The 25,182-nt window shown below is 37.0% G+C and overlaps 1 protein-coding gene across 1 annotated transcript in view; it reads left to right on the top strand.

Moving 5' to 3' along the window:
• Positions 1 to 10,309: 10,309 nt before the first annotated feature.
• The window catches only part of LOC107082335 (microphthalmia-associated transcription factor-like), a 35,091-nt gene continuing 20,218 nt past the window's right edge, over positions 10,310 to 25,182 (top strand). The window contains exon 1 of the mRNA XM_015370953.1: positions 10,310 to 10,527. Within this exon, the coding sequence (XP_015226439.1) occupies positions 10,507 to 10,527 (21 nt within the window). The 5' untranslated portion in view covers positions 10,310 to 10,506. The remainder of the gene's footprint in view (positions 10,528 to 25,182) is intronic.

Genomic DNA, 25,182 nt, shown 5'->3' with positions numbered 1-25,182 from the left:
ATGGATGGATTGATAGATGGATGGATGAATTAAGCTTCTATCTCTACTGTGTTTTCTGTAACTCCTTAACACCTTAACAGCAGAATTACAAAAATCCCAATGTAATCTATTTTGAAATGCATGTCAACTAATTTTCTTTGTATAAAAAATTAATTCCATCAAATATGTGTTGGTTTTTTTCACATGTGTCTGTGTGGTTTGAGATGTCATGGAGGGAATCATACGTACTTGACAGATGGAAACAAAGATCCCTATGTCTTTCTTTCCTCCTCAGGAAACCAGTAAAATATTGACCTAAAATACCATTTAAACTATACTTTGGGCCATTATTGCAGATTAATATTTGTATAATATGTGTGTGTTTAAAGTTTTATTCACACAGCATCTTTTTTCAGATAATCCTTAGATGAGTATTATACAATAAACAGCAAAGTCCTAAGCTTAAAGAAATAGAACAAGATCCTTAAATTATTCTTGTTACTTATTTAGATGTAACTTTCATCTAAATAGCTTATGGAAATTTTAATGTTATAGCAGAGACTAGAATCATGCTAAAAGAAAAAACTAACAAAAAAGAAGCTGTTGTGCAGCCATACATTACCAGAAGTAATAAAAACCACAAAATAGCCATTTCTCCTTCCCTAAAGCTGTAGGTTGAACTAAACCACTAAATATCCTGACAAAAATCATAACTTGCGAGGCTTATTATTGTGTCATCAGCAAATGAGACATTGTTGTGTCAGAACAGGAAGTTCCTAAATCTCTGAGTTCTTAAAAAGGACCTTATTCCTCAAAGTGGAACATTACTGGCATTAGCAACTTTGGATAATAGCCGATGAAAATAAAAAGGTGAGTGCGACTTTTAGTTTATTTCAACAATATGATAAATCCTGTAAAACCAGCAGTTTTTTACATAAATAGTGGGAAGACTGTTTTAATGCTTGACCTTTCAACATTTATACATTATCAGAACAATCAACACATCAGTGATATGAGAAGCTCATGCTTTGTGGTCTTTTTGTGGCCTTTGTTAATTTAAGAGTGCATCAAATTGGCTTTCTGTGGTCCCCACAAGATCAGAAGGCCCTTCTTCTGAGACGAAAGGGGAAAATCTTCCATTTTTAACACAAGGCAGTGGAACAAATGTAGTTGTAGACCTCTTAAAATGCTGCATCAGCGTCTCGGTGCTTCAGTTGTTGACTGAAGCTGACAAGAACAGTCAGGAGAAATGTGTAAGAATAGGCAAAGCTAATTTTGAATTACACCATGGTATTTTTTGTCAATAGATGTAACTGCTTTGAAAGAAACATGCTGTAAATGCTAAATTTTCCAAATGCAAGTGCTGGGATGAAGTAAGGTGGATTGACCTCACATGTCCCTCAACCATAATCTGGTTTGCAGGCCAAGATGGTTTAAAAAAAAAAAAATCCATTATCTATAAGATAAGGTTAAAACAGGAAGAAAATAGTTTTAAATCTCAATTATTAGCTTGTGGATCCCCTTTACAATGTTTATTAAGAGGACTCCCTTTTCCATAAGAAAAATCCAAATATCCTTTAAGGAAGGGAGGAAGAGCTTATAGATAATACTCATTAGAAACAGAGTGACTCCAACTCTTTTTAATCAGGTGCTATCAGATTTATATAGATAAATAAATATAGCATGAATTATAGCCTCATTACTTAGCTGCGTTTTGGGTTAAATCTATTTGATTTATTTAATAATAGTTACATGCATGCTGCATTTATACAGGAAGAATAATGTCTGATTTATGTCTTCACAGCCGAGCCCAGCATCATATACTTGCAAATGCTCTACCATGATGATAATAATGTATTTCTCTTTATTTCTTGAATTCAAACCTTAAAAGAACATGTTCACAAATATAGGTATTAACAGAATTTGTAGACTACTACATAAGTCTCTGATTTAATGATTTACTAAATTATAAATTTTTTACAAGCAACTGTTCATATCCGGAAGCTGGATTTTTTTATTTTTTATAATTTGAGTTTATCCAAGACCTTCAATGCGAACTTTTGTGCATTTGTTTAGTGTAGGAGCCAATTCTTTTTTGTTAATAATTAAAAATGTTTTTTGTCTTTGTGCATAATCTAGCTAAGTTTATTTTACTTTATTGTTTGACATCTCTCATATGAGATCATGTCTTTTGGTTATTTTGTCATGTTCCTTTCATTTTTGGTTAGTTGTGATTAATTTAGTTGAATTATTTTTCATAAATAGGCAGTCAATAATAGGACCAGCATGCATCTGGGTGGGCGTATGTTTTTTTTTTTTTTTTTACCAGCGCAAGAGAAACATGGAGGAAATTTTTCATAAATAGGCAGTTAATGGTAGGACCAGCATGCATCTGGGTGGGCGTATGTTTTTTTTTTTACCAGCGCAAGAGAAACATGGAGGAAATGTTTGTCTTTTTCTTTTTCTTTTGCCTGCGTAAAATTAGTCCATGGTGTCATCAAAGCTGGGCCACAACATGCTGTATTTATTACTGGAAATTAAGAGAACCAGGGAAGTGACATTATAAGAAGTAGATTAGCTGAGTCATTGATAGCTTCTTTAACATACTGCATTAACTGTGTGGTATTTTACTTAGCAAGGAATCGAAAGAAAGGGTAAGGAAAGCTGCTAAATAACTGCTGCAGTGTCAATTAATTTTAACAGCATTCCCATTTGGGGATAATAAGCCATTTAAGGTCTTGGATTAAAGCTAACACCATTATACTAATGGTTGGGACAAACTGCACTTTTTTTTTTATTAGAAAGGCTTTGTTCACACAAAGTGAGCAAACATATTGTTTTACAGACTTGACGGTGAGCTCCATGCTAAGATTTATTCAGTGTTTAAGCACCAGCGCCATATGGCCATACAGTGTGATGGTGATCAGTCAAATACTTAACGTTAACTAAGCTTTGGTGTGTCACCATATTCATGTCACAGCTCCAAAACAACAATGAAAAGGAAAAGGTGACAGCCTTGATTAAAGGCAATAAAAAGATGACTTAATGTCATAGTTTCCTTGGTTATGAAAGATTTGAACAGGCAATAAGGTAGCCTCTCTCTCACAGTGCAGCCACACAGCCATTTCTAACTCAAAATCAAAATGTATTTTTAACACTTTATAAAAACAAAATCAAAGAAGTTTTGAACACAGAGGTATAAATGCCCTGTCTGACCTGATGCTTTAACATTTTGGTGAATTCTGTTTTTTTTTTCACCACACAAACTATTTTATTTTAATTCAACAATGAAATTCTACACATCATAAAAAAAAACCCCACTTGGTTTCTCTAGGAGTACAGCTCTGTACCAAAGGAGAATGTCCCATAAATAGTTCAGATTTTTATCTAATTAAAACATGTTTCTGCTGATGTGTTTACTGCATGAAAAAGTTCAGGGTTTTAGTTTTGATTAACTTAATGTAAAGAAATATAACCAAAATCTATTTTTTTTTTTTATCAGTTTTTGGTCAGAACTGAGACAAATGGAGAAAACAAATTCAACCAGTGCTTGATTGTACAAATTTAGGGTTTAGATTTAGAAAGCTTTGATTGAAACCAGGATCTTAACATTGAACCCATTTTTACAAAGAGTCTCCAGCTTTGTTTACTAAGTTTAGACCTAAAGATGTGTACCTCTCTGAGCTGCTTCTAGTTATCAATCTCCAGTGAGCTTTGGAAACTCAAGGTGGTGACAGAGAACCAAAGCAAGCATGCAATGGAAGAAAGAACGAATCCATGAACAGCGTTAAGCATAAAACTGGTGTTTGAAATCTTTTTATTCTAAAAGGTCAAACGCATCGCTGGCTTATGACTCCTCATCAGTTCTGTTCTATTTTCAGTTGACGCTTAAAAACTACCCATGGCTGAAGTCCTATGATCTCTTCCGTCTTAGTGCACTGCAGTGTGACCTGTCTAATGTGTGTGAGATTCAAATGACTTGTCACTTTATCTGTAAAATAGCTGCACAATCATAGCACTCCTGTCCTGTAAGCTTGAAGGACGTCTGTGTCTGATCTTCAGAATAAGATACTATTGTTCAGTTGAAGGTCTGGAACTTCCTGATGTTCCTCAGATAAGGTCACGTTTTCCAATGACAACTGCTTAAGCGCAAGGCAAATATTACATTCTCTAACCATAAAACATTTAATTTTATTAACTCTAAAGTTCCTTTTAAGTTCCTACAAAAAGCCTAAAGAAACAAGTTAAATACTGATAGTTGTCTTTTTTTTCAGCCATTATAGTTTTCATGTTTACATCCTTGGTTCATTGAGCTAAGGTTAGTTTCAGTTAGATTCAGGGGCTTTTATAATGGTGTTACATGTCTGAACTGTGTATCCCCACACAGAGTCTTTGACACATTCATTTGACAAATAGTAAGTAATGATAAGGTCATGCCTGCATAATTTACTGTTTGGCTTTGTTGTCCTTGTCATGGATGTAGAGCCATGATGAATGTCACAAGATCAGCTAATGTGCAGTAATGAAACTAATGTTTTCTTTTTCAATTGCCCCCATTCTAAACAAAAAAGTGATTTGGCTTCATTGGATTTAATTAATTTTTTTCAGGTAAATACTTTAAGATCTCAGTGGAATTGTCTCATGCAGATTTCAGATGTAAAATTTCTTTATTTGGCTCACACAAAATTTCACTGCACAAATGTTATGGTTATAATTTTCTATTATGTCTTTCTGATATTAAACAATACACTGACAATACACCTGTACAGCAGCTGCTACAAGAGAAAAGACAATTAGGAGAAATTTATTGATACAATTACATTGCCTTTGGTGCTCAGACCTCGGCAGGAAACATAGCGTTGAGTTTTGATAGATATGCATTAACAGGAGCAAAGAATAGAGCTGTTTCCCCCCAGGCCTGAAACTGGTGGTGGAGTGGAGATAGATGAATTTGGTCTGTCTGTAGACTGCTGGTTAGTGAGACGGTCTGCTGAGCTTTTTCGGGAGATCCAGTGGATTGTGTGAGCTGACACTAGAGCTTCACTCAGGGACCTGGAAGATGGAAGTCCAGCTTGGATAACTCAGGTTGAGAGAGCCTGTCCATGATGAGCAAGCATGAAGCGATAGTGGAGAGGAAAAACTCCCCTTTGGGAATAAACCTCTGGCAGAACCAGACTCAACATGGCGGTCTTCTGCCGGACCGGTTGACAAGAGACAGGGAACGCAGTAAGAGTCCAGGAGGAATGACACTATGATGAAGCTTTAGCTATTATAATGGAGAATAGGCTGGGGTGGGTTGAAATGCAGTCATCTGAATGAAGTCACAGCGCATCCGCCACCTGCGCACAGGAGCAGACAAGAGTGGATCGGAGGCCTTTTAGGATGAACTTTGGATGCCGATTGGCTTTCCTAGAGGAGTGGTTCAAAGCTGATTGGCTGTGTCACAGGTGGATGTAGGAGACAATGAGTTTCTTCAGTTGAACTTCCGCCCAGGCTTCATTTTTATTATGAGAGGCAAAATGGGAAAAAAAAAATCAAATTAAACACTTTGTAGATTTTAATAAAGAATTCATTTGCAGATAATGGTGGAAAATTCAAACTTGTTCAATAACAATTTTCAGCTCACTACTTGTGAGAACAACATTTGTTGGAAATAACAAAACTTTTGCTATCAGTCTTTACCAGGTTTAACACTTAGTAGCTGGTATTTTGGCCCATTCCTACATGCAGATCTTCTTCAGGCATGATTAATGATTAGTTCTGGGATTTTTTTCTTATCTCTCTAATTTTGATTTTGACCCCTAAGGCTGATTTTCATTTGGGGCTTCAGATCAAGGGAGTTATCAGTGATCTTCCATTTTCTTACAATTCCTCCCACAGTTAATTTATTTGCACCAGCCTGCTCGCCCACTGCAGATTCAGTCTTATATATACGGAGTTCAAACAGGTGCTGAGTAACGAGTAGAGGACAGAGGAGCCTTAATGAAGTTACTGGTCTGTGAATAACAAACATCCTATTTGTTTGCAGGTGACTAAGTATTTATTTTCCATCATAATTAATATTAGAAAAAAAAACTTTTAAAATCCCAAAAACGAATTTCCTGGATTTAGTTTTTATTGTTTCATTTTGACTCTCTCAGTTAGGTTTATTTGTGATATAAATGACAGACCTCTCTCCTCTTTCTAAATAGGAACTCTTGCACAACCAGTGGCTGACTCAAAGGTACTGGATCAATGCAGTTACTTTTGGCAAGTGTTTGTAAGAAAAAATCAACAGACAACTTTCTCTGACTTGCAGAATATTGGGACTGACCTAAGTTAGGTAAAAAGTTAAGTTAGGTGACCTAACTTAACTTTTTACCTCCATCTGACATAAACTGACTTAGAGGCAAGCTAGAAACTGACATGTGTCTGCTGTCTTGTTAACTATCTGTTTGATGGCTTTGTCCTTGTATAACATAGTTTACAGTAGTAGTTCAACAAAATTGAAAAAAACATTATATGATTGATTGGAAGATGTGTAATTAATTACATTTTCTATCATTTTCTCTGAAACAGTTGTGTTTGTTAAATGCTCATTTAATATACCATTCTAACAGCCCTTCGCTAAAAATAGAACTTACGTTTTCTATTTCTTCTCTTTCTTCCCAAACTAGTTGGAGTTCCTAGTCTAATCAAATATTGAAAACCTTTATTAATAATACAAAAAGTTAGTCGCACTGACAAATTCCCATGTCTGTTAAATGATTTTAACATTTGAAAGTAATTCAAATATAAACAGAAACAAAACTTTTTTTTTGTATTTGAGAGAAAATGTAGTTTTTGATTATTCTCATGTAGAACAATGGCCAAAAATTTATCAGACCGTATTAGCAAAAACAAACAAACAAAAAAAAAAAAAAACCTTGGACATTGGTGCCAAAATAGTTAAGGACTTTACTGGCTGAACTAGCAGTTGAATTGTCCTTGTTCATCTGAAAGGAGTTTTGGTTTCTGTGTTAAAGAACTAGGGTGCAATATTGGTGAGACAAACAGTCATAGCCAGAGCAACAGGATAAACACTTAACACTGCGAAACCATTCAGAGAACTCAGTGAATTGCACTTTTGTCCCAGCCTGAGAATACAATGAGTATAAGTAGGTTACATGGCAATCTGGCCATAAGCAAGAACTGAAATATTCTACAGGTTTAGAGAAACTGAGTAGTTTTCTGTAACTTAATAGCACTGCTGTTGTCTTGTTGAGAAACCCAAAAACAGACATGGGAAAAAAAAAAAAAAAAAAAACTGGCCTCAAAGCCATCCCACTGGCAATGTTGAAGTAAAACCTGTGAGCTGAGCTTAGATTTGACATGCCTGCCTAATTAGTGCGATTATTACACAGCTGCACAGGTTGAGAGGATTTGAAGTGGTTATATCAAAAGAATGATTTCCTTGGAGAATGTCTCATACTGACAGCGTGTGCACTCCCATATCCATTTCAGTTTGGGATGTGCAGATGTTGTCTGCTTTCATGCAGAGATGATTTGAAAAGGGGAACACAGGAAAAACTGTTTTTTTTATTTATTACATGTTTAAATCCATAAAGAAATAAGATGCATTTCAGCAGATGTTTTTAGCAAAATCCCATACTTTTCCACATTTAAATGTCCTGAGATCATAGTTATTTATGGATGGATGGATGGATGGATGGATGGATGGATGGATGGATGGATGGATGGATGGATGGATGGATGGATGGATGGATGGATGGATGGAATAGGATAGGGAATAAACCTTAAAAACATTTTTAGAGACTTTTCCAGATTTGAAAAATAAATTAAGTTCCACACTTTTCTAGAACCTTCCAGACTGCGGTGGAACTCTGTATGTAAGCCATTATTCTCTAAGCTGGCAAAGGAGTGTGTGAGCTTAAATCCAGAATAAATGCCTTTGGCCATTGGTTTAAAGATAATTAGCAGAAGTATTTGGTGATATAATTCCCTAAGCTAGAGATTTGGCTTTCAATTCTATTGAAGACAAGTCAAGACAGGATTATGCGTATTTCACCACTTATACACAGGGTGATAAGAATCGAAAGATCTAAAAGAAATTAAACACACACGCACACAAACTTGTCTCACTATCTTTGAGGGGCCTTTACATTGACATCCATTCATTTCTACAGCCAAACCGTGACCCTTACCCTAACCTTAACCATTACGGGTTCATATTTAACTCTAACCCCAACCTAAACTCAATTCACATCTTAGTCATAAACATGACCCCTGACCCAAAAACAGAAATTCAGGCATTGGGCCCCACAAGGAGCAGACATAACCCCACACTGTATTAAAAATAAGAGCACCCTTTCACCCACACTCATACACATGCACACACACACACACACACACACACACATGCACACACTGTAGTTTCACAAAGACTGCTTCATTGTGGATATTTGGCCTGCAATTGTAATGACCAAAACGATAAATTATTTTTTTTCTTCATTAAGATAAAAGAAATTCTGACACATACACATTTTTTTAAGTCATACTTATTCAATGACTGATGTGAACCAAAGAGATTAATGGTCACATATAAACATAAAATTTTATGTCATCAGCATAGTCGTAGATGATCTAGTACTTCATTATCTGGGGATCTGGGAATCGTGTAAGTATTGAATAAAAGGGGCATAAGAATGGCTTGGTTTCATTAGATTTATTGAACGTAGTATTTATTTTTGAGACAAGAAAAAAAACAATCAAAAATGGGTATGAGTATGGTATGAGTATAAACCTTTTTTTTAAACTCATTCAATTCCAAGCAGCAGCATCATTCAATAAGTTCAATCATCATCCAATTGATATAAAATTGTTTCCTAATAAGTAATTTATATCTATGTATATATTAAAATTCATTCGTATTAGCATGTCAATATAAACAAACATCAATATGCCAACTAATCAATATGTATGTGTCAATATACAGTAACTACAAAATAACCCAAACCGCCAAGAGTATGACATCATTAGTAATACCTGATTGATCATATCTCATGTTCACATGCAATGATGACCACTGTGCTAAACCCAATGTACTGAAACAAACAAGTCACTTCTAGTGGCTCTGAAATGAAGTATATTATATTTACATTTGAGCCTCAAGTTATAAAGTCTTGAAAAAAAAAAAACAAGACCTTTTGAATATGTTCCTGTTAACAATTCATTTTGGCTTTGAACTAAATAAAAGCTGTTTGTAATTCTTCTATATTAGCAAAGTTGAACAATTTAGATTTTATAAATAGTGCATTGCTCCAAATTACCAACCTGTTTATTTTTTTAAACTTGTTCTTAGACTGTTATTAATGATTATTTTGTGTTTATGTAGTTATTATCCCATGGCTCTGCATTGTAGCTCAAACGAGGTAAAACTAGGGAAACTGTAAAGAAGACAGCTCTTTCCTACAGGACATGTTTTGTTTTATTCTTTATAAATGGATATATTAAATGAAAATCACTTTTTTTTTTAATGGGCGGTCTTTTCTTTTTCAATTGACGCTCTGCAGACTTGTGGAGCCTCGAGGACCCTCACATTGGATTTATATTCGTACAGATTTAGTAAAACCCTAATTACTTCCTGTCTGCTAAATAACATTTGAAACAGTTTAACAAAGTACCAGGCATACCTCTTTACTTTTTCAGTCTAAAGAACAGGGTATAATGATTAGCATTTATAAAGTTAGTAATGAAACAAAGACAAAGAATTTTTATGTATTTCTTTGAAAAAGGAAATCCTTCAAAACCTTTACTGATGCAGTGTCAGAACTGTTGTGTGATGGATAGGCTTACATCACTTAGTTGAAATTGAATTTTTCTTTATATAAAAAGGAATAAAATTGTTAATAGATGGCCTTTTGGCAATCCTTGCCAAAATATATAAGTTATAGAGTATATTTAACCCTGTAAATACTAATTACTCAGGCATTCATGTTAGTTTTCTTTCTATCGCAGGATTAAGCATTTTCAGGGCCTTGAGCAAAAATTACAACAGTATGGTTTGTTATCAAATTCCACAAGTTAATCCTGAATATATTCAAAATCCCAAAGATACTGGATGCATGTTTTGCTCATCCATTGGACAATAGCATATTCTTGGTGAAAGAATTTCTGGTTTTCCTTCACTCAATCATCACATTGTCCTCTACTACAATACCTCACGTTGCTCTCAGACTTAGGATGGCTCAGAAAAATGGCCGCAGCTGCTTTAGCCCGGCATGTTTAACTCCTCCTTCCGCTTGTATCCTTGGGTGGGCTGGGGTCTTCAGGAGTCCCTCAGACCTGCATGGCCTCTTCAAGCCCCGTCAGAGACTCTCTCCCTCCACGACTGAGACGCCGAAGCTCCAGATCATAGAGAGGCTGACATACCTTCACCTGGCTTGAGAGGCCGAGGAGCACAGTGAATGGTGCAGAGGGGACCCTCTGCTTCCCAACGCCCGTCACACCTTCGCTGTCCCTGTCACACCTGCAGCCAGTGGGAGCCAGATGTCCATGGAAGTCTTGAAGGTAGGTTTATTTGTGAAAATAGTTCTTTCACCTTTTGGTTGTTGATTCCACTTCTCACGAAATTGTTTCTCATTTTTAAAGTTTCCAATTTTCATTGATTAAGGTCTTGTTTTCCTAAATGTCTGTGTTAGTCCGGGAGACTCAATTAGAGTTCTTTAAGAGCCTACGTTAAATCCATAGGGGGATTATCTCCTGGGAGAATTCCTATTTCCAGACATTTGGTATGCAAACCAGCTAATCCTATTTGCTCCACTACACTGACACATTTTTCATTGATTTGAGTGCTGTTACAGCCCCTTGCAGGTTCAACTTTTGAAAAACAATCATCATCACAAATCTTTAAAAAAGTGAATTAATGTTCCTTAATTTAAGGCCAGATGGTTAATACCACTGCCTCTCGCTAAAAACCTGGCGCATTTAAGGTTTATAATTCCCACAGCCAGTGTTTTAGGTTTGTGGAAGTGAATGGTACGTGGAAATTCCAGCTGTCAGACACTTTCTAGATAGCTTATTACTCTTGGTTTTCTTTGATTTTCTGCACAAATGGGTCAAAGACGAATATCATCGTGATTTCAACTAATTATCACAGATATGCATGTGATGGCATTAGGCTGGATACAATCTGCTCATGGGTGACAGAGACATTTAAGTTGTTGACTTGTCTGGAGAACAGGTTGTTTATTCAGCTCTGCGGGTTTTTTTTATAGCCGTGCAACACAATCTCCAGCTCTATACCCCTTCAACTTTGGCATGAAAATCAAATCCTGCTACAGTGGTTTTTTTGGCACGTGGCTTTCCATTTTCACATGGCTTTCTGACTGTGTGTGTAGTAGAAAGTTGCTTTAAGCAAATTATATCTTGGAAATGTTATTTCTTATTGCTAAAAACACTAACTTCAATTATCTAAGGGGATAGTAAAGCATAGCATAGATAACTATATTAAAACAAGTATGAGGTAAACACATACAAATCCCTTTCTGTTTATATACGTGTGGAAGGTCGAGGTAATCCTCTACTCAATTTTTTTTTGCATAATCTAAGCAGTCAGTTATTGTGCCTTTAAGTCTAACTTAAAGTTACAATTTTTTTGTGGTATTTTGAAATGTTGGCCAGTTTTAAGTTCAAGACGTGACCATTGCAACAATTGTGTGGGGCGATACAGTCTTTCCACATTTGAAAGCTATCCAATCAGATTCGGACTCTCCCGCAATCACAAAAGTATCAATTCCACTTGCACTGTTTCTCTTGCTTCGCGAAAGAATCCTTTACAGTAGATTGGCAGAATATTTTTCTAGATCTAAAAAAAATCACTTCATGTTTTACTGGTTACCTACAATGTTTTACTGATTCTCCAAGTAGAAACAAGCATAATCAAGAATGTCAACTGATAACTGAACCAGGTAACAACTCAGGTATGGACAAAACCCTTTTTTTTACATAATGCTTTCATTAATGACCCCTGCGGTCATGGTAAATGACTGCTCAACTAGCAGGTATTTAGGAGAAATTTACTTAACTTTGCTCCACAACTATTATGTTAACTGAAACTGGTGTAACACATGGACAAAGCGAACAAATAACCCTGGGAGAATGCTGCGCTTTGGTAAATATTTTTTTTTTCTGGATAGATTTAACATTTAGGATAAAGAATTTAACAAGATAAGAAAGGTTTTATATCAGTTTGTTCAGTTTTATTTGAGGAATCTTATCTTTTTTTGGTGCTGGATGAGTAGATGCGTGGTAAATTGGAACAGCATTGATACTTTGTATTCAGCTGAGATGGTGGTGGGGATGTAAAGGGGTCAGCGGTGAACTAGATATAAAGTCAGGATGTGTTTAGATTTTGCTTTCTGTTTCCACTGTGTTTGAAGTAGTTTATAAATATTTAAATTCTTGTGGATACACATATGTCTAAGTTTTACAATGGGGCTGTACAGTAATTCGAGAAGAGAGATTAAATGTGGTTATATCCTTGCCCTTGACCCAGGGCTAGTGGTTCAGCTGAAGTACCTTTAGAGGTGATTGAATTTTAGATGTGTGTCAAACAGAGGTGGAAGTGGATATTTCTCAACATGACAGATTAACTGGAGTTTAAACGAGAACCTCATAAAGTCACTAAGGTGCATGGACAGAGAGCAAAGCCCCATGCTGCTGGTAAACATCCCCTTAGCATCTCTTCCCTTAACCAATCTACACCATCCCCCCCATCTCAAATGCTTCCTACACTACTGGTTCATTTGACTTTTGTCCTCACATGACTTCATCTTACACTCCTTTGTTATTTCCCCTTATTGCATTCTTTTACTAATAGCGTCTTACTTTTACATTCTATATCGGGTGCCCTGTCAAAGTTCAATGTAATATGACACCACCATGGATTACACAATAAGGCCACTATGACTTCAGCTGAGCACTTTGACCTGGTGCACAGTTGAATGTTTGTCAAACAAGGTTAGAGATTTGTTTTAAAAGTAGGACCTAAAACCTTCCACTCAACTATAGTCATAACTCTATTATAGAAACTGTAACGATATGACCCAAATTGTGAAATGCTCGATTCTATAAAGATGAATCACAACTAACACTAAATGTGTGCCCCAACCCCCCATCGTCTTTCATAAAACTTTCTGTATTTCTTGTTGGATGTTTTCATCCAATCTATAGAATTTAGTGCACTAGCTGATCTTTTCTCTACTTCATAAGAGAACAGTAAGCATGGCAAAATATGGCTTTTTTTTAACCTGCTGTATTTTAGTAGGTCCCTAACAATTTTTTCCCTTCTACTGTAGGAGGTAGAATAGGTTAGATATTTCTCTGCCCTCTGAATCTGTTGGCAGTCCATTTGCCGTCTCTGAGAAAAGCTGTCTTTTTTGTTGGCCACAGTGCAGGACCATTGAAATTAATGCCGTGATCCATCCCTGGCCCACTAGGCTCAGACACTCCGATCGGGCAAAAAGCCCCTCCAACTGCACTGTCCGTTATCGTTAGGGATAGATCTCTTCATTTGTCTTCTCCTCAAACACATGCTTCCCCCTCCCCCCCGAAACTGCAACGGGAGAACTGCTGTGCTGTCCTCCTTTTTCTCTGTCCACCAAGCTCCCTGCCCCAGCTGGCTACCCTGCTCTGCTCTGTCTTTCACCCTACACCTGAACCTCTGCCATCTTTCTACTCTTTTGGTGCTAAGCTCATGCATTTCTGTAAAAGAAAAGGTGTTTTCCCTATTACACTAGCTAGCTGATGCTATACTTTAAAATCACATTGATAAACACATTACTTCTTACCTGGCTCTAAATGGGCATCATTCTTCTGCAATTCCATTCCTGGACCTGTTCCTGACTCATCCTCAGTTTATTTTTAATATTTACCCATAAAAGCCCTCAATGGTAAATGGCATGTACCTATATAGAGCCTTTATTCAAGTCAGGAGACTTGACCAAAGCGCTTTACACTACATTCATTCACACACACACTCACACACTGATGGTGGCAAGCTACATTGTAACCTCAGCTGCCCTGGGGCTCACTGACAGAAGCGGGGCTGCCGTACACTGGCGCCACCGGGCCCTCTGACCACCATCAGAAGACAATGCAGGTGAAGTGTCTTGCCCAAGGACACCACGACACTGAAAGTCAGAGTCAGGGCTTGAACCATCAATCCTTCGATTTCAGGGCAAACTCCTACATCCAACGCCACTGTCGTCCCTCAAGCCTTTGGTGTCATCTTCCCCATTCTCTTTTGTTTTATGTGTGCTGGACTTCTGAATACCTGACATTCTCAGTTTGCAGCGAAGCAAACTTATATACTTATATATATATATATATATATATATATATATATATATATATATAGTTAATTTTTATCACAAATATTTTGTGAAAAATTACTTCTGCCTGTATTTTTGATGATCAGAGTGTCATTTTTGGGCCCCCTTGGTCCTGGGCCTTGGAGAATTGACCCCTTTGTCTCCCCCTGTCGGCAGGTGTGATATACATATATGAGCAACCAGTTGAATGAATTACATCTCTAAGAAGTGAACTTAAATAAACTTTACCTCTAACTTTTCCTACATTTTATATGTGATACCAGATACTGAATATGGCTCTGTTTAGAAACCTCAGACTTTTGCAGCTGAAATGTTCTAATTTTAAAGTTGTAAGGAAGCGGCTGTTCCAACGGTTGCGGTTCCGAATTCTCCCGAGTGGTGCCCGACTTTACACAAGTGAATAAAGTGAAAGTGATTGGTCGTTTATCAAGGGGATTGTTGTGGTGGAAGGTTCGCAAGCACGTTTGGTTGTGGCCAGTTTCTCTGAAGCATCTTGATAACTAGTCAGCAAATTAGTGCCAGTAGGTCCCCAATGGGAAATTACATTGGGACCAAGTAGCACTAAGCAATGCCACTGTCAAGGAACACAGTGGACAGCGGAAACATGCAAGAGGAGGAGAGTTTTGTGACGGAGGTCATGGATGAGTCTCCTCTGTCATACATTTTTTTATTTAGAGGAGGAAAGCGGGGACAAAGTTGTTGTGAAAGAGGACACCAGGGCAGCAGAAGCTTTTTTTGGTGTAGAAGCCTTACAGCCGTACATGTCTGAACCCTTGCCTCGCAACACTACCAGTTCTGTTAGACAACACAGACGTCCATCCCCGTGAACACTGGGAGGTAACTCAATGGTAAAGTAAATTATTCTTATTTCAACCATTGCTTATCTTAGTTGAGACATATGAATCAAGATGCTATGAATAAAATAATGTGATTGACAGATGACCGTTGATGATTGGCCAAATTTATGCGTACAAGCTGAAGTATAACTAACTGGCCTGCATAAAATAACCGAAAAAACCACACAGATTTTAAGAAAGGAATTTTTTTTAAATAGAAATTTTCTAACTTTTAGGACAATTTTGCTGATAAAGAGTACATTTATATACATGTTTAAGCTTGTTGAATTTAGATAAACCAAAAGTATCTGTGTTTCTATATCAGAGATATAATCCTGTTTTCACTGACAGGTTTCTCTTAACTGTTTTTTCAATTAACTGAGGGTTATCTATTAACAGCCAATTCACCTCAAAAGCCATCTCAAGTCTCTTTACAATGCAAATATATCAAATTTTTATTTAACCTTTACTTAACCAGGAAAAAATCCCATTGAGATTAAAAACCTTTCAAGGGATTCCTGGACAAGAGGCAGCAAAGTTACATAAACAGAGATACATTGAATTACATGACAGGTATATAAAAAACATATCAATTAAAACAATTACAGATAATTGAGGCTGCTTCAAATTCTTTCACTTTTAATTTAAAAGCATTTAAAAATAAAAAATTCAAAAGGAACAGTGAGCAACAGCTGATCGTTGGATCTCAGGGCATAAAGGCCAATTTATGCTTCTGACACATGGCCTCTGCAACCTTTAAATCTGTCCTCGCGCACCTCAAAAAAATCCTGACTATGCGTCGGGTGGTCGCAAACCCATGGAGACCTCAAGCAGAAGTGACAAAAAGCAGCTGTGATTGGTCCTTGGTATGCCTTTCCAGCTGTCTGTGTGGTCGTCCTTCTCGATTTGGTGCTGGTGCGCTCCATATTTAAAAAACCGAGGAACAGCTACAATGGACAACTACAACAAAAGGTTAATCTGACTTTTTGCCAACTTCATTAACAGAACCTGTTCCTCTTAGATGTCTAGCAACTCTAGATCCACCTCCGTGACCATGATATCTAGCATTGTTGGTTTGGAAGATAAATCCTCCCGCCAGCGCTGCCGAAGTTCTCATGACCATCCGCCAAAGTTCTCACGAGTTCTTGAGTACTTTGTGATTACCCTTGCAATTTGGCGGGAAACTGTTGTGGCTCCCTAGAAATTCCAGACTGACAGTGCAGAAGCATACTAGCAAAACTTGTTCGCTACTAGACCAGTGACAATTGATGAGTGTGGTTGCAGAAGGATAATCTGTCCTTAAGAAGCCATGCTTTTCTGTGTAAGTAAGTTACAAATGTAAGAGGGCAGTAATCCAAGAAGGGCTTTGCAAATAAAAGTGTACCAATGACATCCCACCTGAGAGTACAGGTCACAGTGATGTGTCATGGCTCTACAGTTTGTGATGAACCTTAATGAAGCATGGTAAACAGACCTACATTTGAAGACATGAAGAAGTGAAGTAGCATTCTTATAAAAAAAGCCAATCTATACATATTTATAGAAAGGTCAGTTATTTGCAGAGTTATTTTCAAAGACAACAGCCAATAAAGTGAATCAAGTCACTGAACAATTTTAGAAACAATGAAGAATAAAAAGAAAGGCATGGTGAAATAGTTAAAATCAGGACAAAGTCATAAAGTCTGGCCTGTTTCACAGAGCAGAACATGATGTACTTTCGATCTTTGGTGATGGTAACGGTTTAATGTCATTCTGGAAATTAAAAAAAGATTAGAAAAAAGATTCTTTTTTGTTTTATCTCCTCTGGGCAAAATTGGCTAAAACGGAAGGAACATCTCAATTACTGAAGCATTTGGTGCAAAGAATTAACCAGAAATATATTGCCTCAGCCCTAAAAACAACAGGAAAAATAGTTTTGATGTGTAAGAATGAGCTAGAAAAAGCTAAATGAAATTAAATGTTCATGTTCAGGGCCATCTGAAATTTGCCATAGAGTGAATTAATTATCCAGAAAAGGATTAGGAAAATATCATGTAACCAAAATATAACTTTTTGTTTTGGACACAAACAGAACTCCTGTTTGGAGAATAAAGAAGGCTAAGTGCTTTGGGGCTGCTTTTCCTTCTAATCTCATGCTTTTCTCCATATGATTAGAGAAATAAGACAAATCCTCCTACCCACAACAGCATTGAAGATGGGACGTTTCTAGGTCTTCTAGGATGACAATGCTGGAAGACACACTACTTGGGCAACAAAGCAGTTGTTCCATAAAAAGTATTTCAATGTCCTGGAGTGGCCTCGCTAGCCTCCAGACCCCGCTTCACCCCTGTGTTACCCCACTAAAGCCCCCAAATTAATCACTGCTCTAGTCGAAATCTGCATCGAAGAATGGGCCAAAATACCAGCTACAGATTGCTACAGACAGCTACAACTTGTTTAAGACATACAGGAAATGTTTAACCGCTATTATTGCCAGCAATTGTTATGCTAAAGTACTGTTAAATGTTTTGCTTTTGAACAAATTTACAACTTTTTTTTATCTTAAAAAATGTTAAAAAATGTTTAAACATTTATTTTGTCCTAAAGTTGATGTTGCCAAGGTAACTAGGATCATCTATCTCGCCGTTTTCAGCTAATGTTTTAGCCAGGAGAAACAATGAGGCTTTTTTAATAGTCCTCATATAGCCATATGTAACACCTTGTAACGGACACCCTACAGCCAATCAGAATCTAGTATTCACCCAGACTATGGTGCATCTAATGATGACTTTGCTAACAATCTTCCAACTCTAGTAGAGACGTGGTTAGTATTAAGTTGCTTTGCTAAGAAGCTTTGTCTGGTGGGTAACGCCTTCAAAGGGACAAAAGTTGATAGGAAATGGCCGCGTGGAAATCAAGCCACATGTGCGCAGAGACGCAACACGCATTCATGTGTGGTGTGGAGGCTGCAGCTCCTCAGACTGGTAGAAAGTGAGGAGAGTAGTGTGAACTGCAGAGAGGATCATCGGGGCTCCTCTTCCCTACATTAAAGATATTTCATCTCAGCCCTGTGTGCCCCGAGCCTGTAACTTTATAATTTACCCTTCACACCCCCACCATGAACTGTTCTCCCTGCTGCCCTCTGGAAAGAGACTTCCAGGCATCTGATGCAGGCCCAGGAGATTCTAGAACAGCTTCTCCCTCACTGCCATTAATCTGCTGAATGTTGTATATAATGGGGTTTAAAAAATAAATAAAAAAGCACTGAATGTTGGAATATGTAAATCATATAACAGTTGTATGTTTACATTTTATCACTGCTATTTATATTTTATCACTGCTGCATTTTAAAAATGGAAACGTCTTGAGAGCTGTACTGAATGAAATTTCTTTTTGTATACACTGTGTGTAAAAAATGACAATAAAGTCTGTCTAAGTCTAAAGAAAAAAGGGTATTTTGGAGCCCTCTGGTACTCTATTTGAGCATGTAAAACGTTAAACATATGTGTGAGGAGTGGTGAGGAGTAATTATTTAGCATTATGTGAAATAAAGCTGCTTTTAGGAGTATTTATTCCGTAAGTGCACTTTTGGCAGAATCCCAATGCCATAACGGTGGCTCAAAAATCAAAATATGGGGCATGTTTTTTATTTCTTCCCCTAGATTAATGGTCAGCTTAAATACTACAAAATATCTGAAGAGATAATGCGGAGCTAGGCATAAAATTGGTGTTTTCACATGAAGGCGTCCCAAACTGATCAAAAAATTGTAATCTAACCATAAAATGTAATTAATTCATCATGTTTTTCTATGGAATGTAATCTGCCTACCCCTTGGTACAATTGTGGAAATGGAAATTAAAAAGATTTGCAGCTTTACTTAAGTAATAAAGTTTATGGGTTTTCTGGGTGCACAGCAGTAAGAGGAGTCTTTGTACTCATGTGAGCTCCAGAATATGCTTCTTTTGAGTTATTTGATATATCTTTGCTCCTTGAAATTTATTTTTTCAACTTATCTTACAGGTAGATGTATGTTACAAAAAAGATAGAAATACAAGACAGGGATGTTATATGTAATGTGGACTTTCTCTAATCTGCACAGAGTCAAAATTTTACATGCATGCATTTATCTCTACTGATATTTGATTCAAATGTTTCTGGCAAGCAGCTCTTCTAGCATGATTTACATTTTTAAGACGGTTACTGGGTCAGCATTTTATCACCAAAGGTGATAAAATCCATTTCCAGGATTAAAGGACTAATGTCCAAGCAAGATCTAGAAAAAATAAGTTATCTTTAGTAGTAGTTGATTAGTGCAACAGTGTCTTCATAGGTTTGTCTAAGACGTAAATCAGACGGCTGCAGCTAATCTAAAACGCTGCTGCCAGTGTTCTCACTATAACTAAGAAAGTAGAACACATCAGGCCAGTTCAGAAGTTCTTACACTGACTCCCTGTAGCCCAAAGAATAGACTTTAAAATCCTTCTGCTATTCTATTAATCACTGAATTGATCAGCACATCAATACATAACAGATTTGTTGTCAGTGTATCAACATCCCAGAACACTCAGTTCTTCTAGTTCCAGCCTACTCTGAACACCTCAGAACTAGAACCAAACATGGAGAAGCAGCATTTAGTTCCAATGCTACACTTATCTGGAACAAAGACCTGGAAGACTGTAAAAGTGCTGAAAGCCTGAGTTCTTTGTTCCATTTGTTTAGAGCTGCCTTTGACTGTTAAGGTTAAACTGTTAACTGAGTTTAAGTTTGTTGATCTTTTCTTGGTTTCATTCTGCTCTTATTTTTCTTCTATTTTCCTATTTAATTATGTAAAGCAATTTGAATTGTCCTTTTATTGTTGTGCTATATAAATAAAAATATATATATTTACAAAAATATAAATTGCCCTTTGCTATTTTCTCTTTTCTCTTGACATTTCTGTTCACAAATCTTTTTTTTTTTTTCTGTACAGCACCTTATCACCAAAGTAAATTCCATGTAAAACTGTACTTAGCAATGAAGCTTTTTTCAGATTTTTAACTCTCTGAAAAATTTGTAAAGATATTTGGCTACAATTCAATTAGAGTAGGTGGAGTTTATTTATATACATAATTATGTCCACATTGAGTGAGTTTTTTTTAGAGCAATCGGCAACAAAAAGAGAAAAAAAACCCTAAAGTGCAGGCTGTAAAAAGGCAATTCCAAAAATGTACCCTTGTCAAACAGTTAGTACTGTGTTCTTTGGTATGAAAACATTCCCATGACTCTCTCTAGCTACTTAAGGTCATCATATTTGGCATTTCGCATCACAAACTGCATTGACTACTACATTAACTTCTGTGTGGACAACACTGTGCCCCTCATAAGGATACGACATTTCTCCAATAACAAGTGCAAAGGAAAGCTCTGTCTTTACACCTTGAAGCTTGAACATCAGCATTAGTAATTATAATCTTAACACAAGCTATGGGTTAACCCTAAAATAAAAAGTCTTCTGAAGGAGAAAAGGAGATCATTTAGATCAGCTGAGAGCATTGCAGAAACAACTAAGGAAGAAAATCAGGGATGAAACAACATCTAGAAGAAGAAGATGGAGGATCAGCTGCAGAAGAACAATGGTCTTGAAGAGCCTGAAGACCATTTCAGACCACAATCAGAACTCCCAAGCTGCTGAAAGCTTGAAGTGGGTAAATGATCTGAAACAGTCGTTCAACAGGTTTGACCACCGCCCGCTGCTCCCCAGCCCTGAACCCTCTGCTGATTTTGTACCTTCTACTACGAATGACTGGGTTTCCTCTTAAGCTGGGCATACACTGTATGACTTTTTCATTCATTGCACGAAACTACAGCTCACACTATACAATGAAACCGCAGGGTTTCATCGTACAGTTTGAGTTCACAGCTCACGATGCATGTTCTCACACTGTGCGACCCGACGCTCTGATGCGATCTGCCTGCTCACACTGTGCGTCTAAAAGCAACTTCAGACTCAGCTTTAAAGATGGTGCTACTCGAACTCATCTATCTGGAAGCCAAACAAGTAAAAGTGGAATATGAAGCTCACTGAAATGTGCTGCCTTGGCAATTTTCGCAATTTTGTGCTGAAAGCCCTAAAAAGAAAGGCAACGATGTATTTGGACAAAGACATGGCTGAGCAAACATGGCTACTATGGTCTATCAATCTTACAGAAAGAACTCCATTTCACTTGCACCCCCACCATGCTTTTGTGTTTTCACCTAAGAGGAAGAAGAAGAATCCTTGTTTGTGCATGTCCACTGAGCGATTTGCCCATGACGGCTGACTGAATTTCAAACATGTTTGATTTTCTCCCGACCTTCACGATTCCTGATCGGGAGGTGGTAGTGAGAGGCTGATTGCCCCTCATTACCCCCTGTACACTTCATGATGCAAGATCAGGGTTAAAGTTGGCCCCATCGAAAAATTCATGCACGACTGGAAAGTCGGCCCGAAAAAGGCAAAAAATCTTACAATATATGCCCGGCTGTAGAACCTCCCACTCTTTAAGTCCAAGTCACCACCGACCACCTTCACTCCAGAGTACTACATGCCAGAGCCCCTCTCTTCCCCCTCCATCTTATCCTTTTCAACACCACAGGCAAGGAATGAGCTGTGAAAGATCAAGCTGCGAAAGGCTGCAGGTCCAGAGGGCATCAGCTCCAGGCTTCTGAGATGTTGCGCAAATTACCTGTGTGGCATCTTGTGTTACATGTTGAACTTAAGCCTTAAGCGGGGAAAATAACAAATTGTGAAAGACCTATAGTGTTGTACTGGTGCCAGAGCCAAATATCCAAAGTACCTCAGCAGCTACAGACCAGTAGCCCTGACTTTGCACCCGATGAAAACCCTTAAGCGGTTAGTCTTACACCATCTACATGTGCTGGTGAGAACTTCATTGGATCCACTGCAGTTTGCCTATTGGCCTGGCATCAGAATGGATGATGCATCATCTTCCTCCTTCACCAAGCTCTGACTCACCTGGAGAAACCTAGAAGCACTGTGAGGAGAACAATAGTTGTAAATATGTCTGAAACAATAAATCAGATTAATCATTAATCGATTACTAAAGTTATCGTCAACTATTTTAGCAATTGATTAAATGTTAACTGGAGTGTAGAGATTCTAAAACATGATTTAAGCTGAGAGAGCAACCGACCTTGAGCAGTAATTATACATACATTGTAAAAAAAACAAAACTATGTAAACATTTTGCATTTAATATAAACAATTTAATTTGTCAAAATGCTTTCTCCAGAACTCCTCAAGTGGAAAAGTTTTAGTTTCACCTGGTTTAATTTCATAAAAAGTCTTCTTTAAGGAACTTTTGGCTATCCGATAATTAATCAGTTAATTGAAAATATTATCAGATTAATTGATTTGCAAAATAATAGTTCGTTGCAGCCTTGGTTGTAATCATGAACAATAATTAAGATGTACTGCTTTTTTTTCCCTTAATTTTTTTTTTTTTACAAAGCCTTTTCTTGTGGTCGATTCTGCAGCGTCATTCATTTGACATTTTGGCCATTTGTTTTTGAATCATAATCAGTCAGAATCAGAGATAACTTTAATACCCATGTTTGTGTTCACAAAACTAGAATTTGACTTTAGTTTCATTAATGTTTCAAACAAAAAACACAGTTGAGAAAAGGTGCTTGAAGGGATAAAAAAAAGTAGCCGTATGTAAAAGGATCCACGTGCCTCTGATTCTTTTTTTATAGATACAATGGGTAATTCAGGTTGTAACAGTGAAAAAGGCTTGACTGTTTCAGAAGGAGTGAATACGTTGGCTTTAATTGTTCTTTATTGAGAGAGACAGCATGAGGAAAGAAGCTGTCTCTCTGTTGGCTTGTTTTTGCCAGTAGTGCTCTGTAGCTCTGACCTGAGGGTAAAATTCTAAATATTCTATGACCAGAGGTCAGGCTCTATAAAACAGGTTTAATGAAAACTCTAAGTCTGATAACCATGAAATAAGAGAAACTCTTTTCCTTTTAACGAAGAGAGTTTACATACACTCTGTGTCAGTTACCATACAAACTTTCTCCCTAGAGCTAACCTGAGCTAACCTGATCAGAAGCAGGTTTTCCTCCATGAACTCAGTGTCTTCTGTCTCTGCCCTCCTTAAAGCCAATCATGCTGTTTCATTTCCTGATTTACTCAGCACCTTGTTCACAGTTCTGTGTGAACTATGAAGACACATTATTTGTGAAAACACAAACATGGCATGTCATTTTTACAAGGATCCAATCAATGAAGGAGTGGCATTAATTTGCAAAGAATAGAATATTCGTCAGGAGAGGGTTCTCAGGCTACAGTAGATATAGATGACCTTTCAGATTCAGAAAGTTATCTTTATGAGCGCTACCGTTTCACCTCACAATCCATCATATACATCTATGACGTTATCTGTCCTCATATTTGCAGCATTACACAAACCTCTTTAAAAGATATTGATAAGTGTGTTAGAGAACAACTGCACAGTCAAACAGTCACTTAGTATTTACTTTACTGTAAGACAAAATGAAGATACCCTATTCCCTTATTATAACCCGCATCATAGCAGTGTTGATGATTATTGAATGAAGTTTTTTGGGTCATTGTTTATTTGATCCAAAGTCCGATCAAGTTGCAACATTCATGTAAACTCTCATATCACTCAATCTGGCCATGGATCTGTACTAAACGTTTTGCAGAAAAAAGATTATTTCCTTGAAACTGTGGCTCCTTGATGTGCTATTTGATTGGTCTGATTACAAGCTGTGTGTTGCTCAGACTGCTGAAGAAGGGCTGCTAAAAAGTGACATGAAATTGTGAATAATTGAACTGCTCCATCATAAACTGAAAAAGAATCAAAAGACTAAGAGGCCAAAAAATGTGTTTGGGCACACATATTGCGATTGCTTAGCTAAACAAGTTTCTGCTGCACTTGATGGCTGCTGAGGAGACCATCATTTCAATCAAGTTTGCAGCAACAGAGACATCTGAAACATGCATGGCATTGTACTCAGAGGTGTCAAGTAACAAAGTACAAATACTTCATTACTGTACTTAAGTTCACGTTTTAGGTATCTATACTTTACTCCATTACTAATTTTTCTTCCTACTTCTGACTTCTACTCATTACATTTTCACACAAGCATCTGTACTTTCCATTCCTTACATTTTTAAAACAAACGTTACTCATTACTTTTGGCTTTGGTTTAATGTTTATAACTATTTATTTCACGTCATGTGCGCCATCCAATGCAGATCATTGGTGCCATCCACATCTAGTGAAAACTAGGGTAATTGGATGAGTCATATAACACAATTGGTTAGCTAAAGGAAATCATCAGAAGTAAGCAGGTGTTCTTCAAAGATGGAGACGGAGACCAACAAGACCTCCCTCATCCTCGGCCCTATCACAAACAATTTTTCGAAATAGTCGAAAAATGTAGCTTTCAATTCATATAGGGGCATCTGGCTGTTTTTGTTTTAAATGTTATTTTATACTTTTATACTTAAAGTAGTTTTTGGAGCACATACTTTTTCACTTTTTCTTGAGTAAAGAGGTCAAGTTGATACTTCAACTTTTACCAGAGTGTTTTTAAACTGCTGTATCCATACTTCTACTTAAGTAACAAACATGTGTACTTTTGACACCACTGATTGTACTTGAGAACTAATTCAATTATGAGTTCAGAGAAACAAATTAACATTTTCCGCTCTTGAAAATAGGTTTTCTTGTGTTTGTTTTAGCTTATTTGACAGTTGTCAACCCATTAAGTTTATTTAATTAACTTTTAGTGTATTTTTACAAAAATAATTAGTTAGATCCATTTCACAATATTAGCCATTAGCTTGGGATCAGTTAATACATCATATCTATATTACTATTTCTTAAGGTCCTATAAAACCTTGGGAGCCTCCTTTGCCCCTCCACATACAAGGAGGTCATGATGACCCTCTCTGCAGACCCAATGTTGTTAATCAACTTTGTTAATTGCAGTCTGGACTTGAGCT

The sequence above is a fragment of the Cyprinodon variegatus genome, unplaced genomic scaffold (assembly GCF_000732505.1).
Source record: "Cyprinodon variegatus isolate N-32 unplaced genomic scaffold, C_variegatus-1.0 Scaffold51, whole genome shotgun sequence".
NCBI lineage: Eukaryota > Metazoa > Chordata > Actinopteri > Cyprinodontiformes > Cyprinodontidae > Cyprinodon > Cyprinodon variegatus.
Note: the sequence above shows the minus strand (reverse complement) of the source record. Positions and strands in the feature narration are given on the sequence as shown.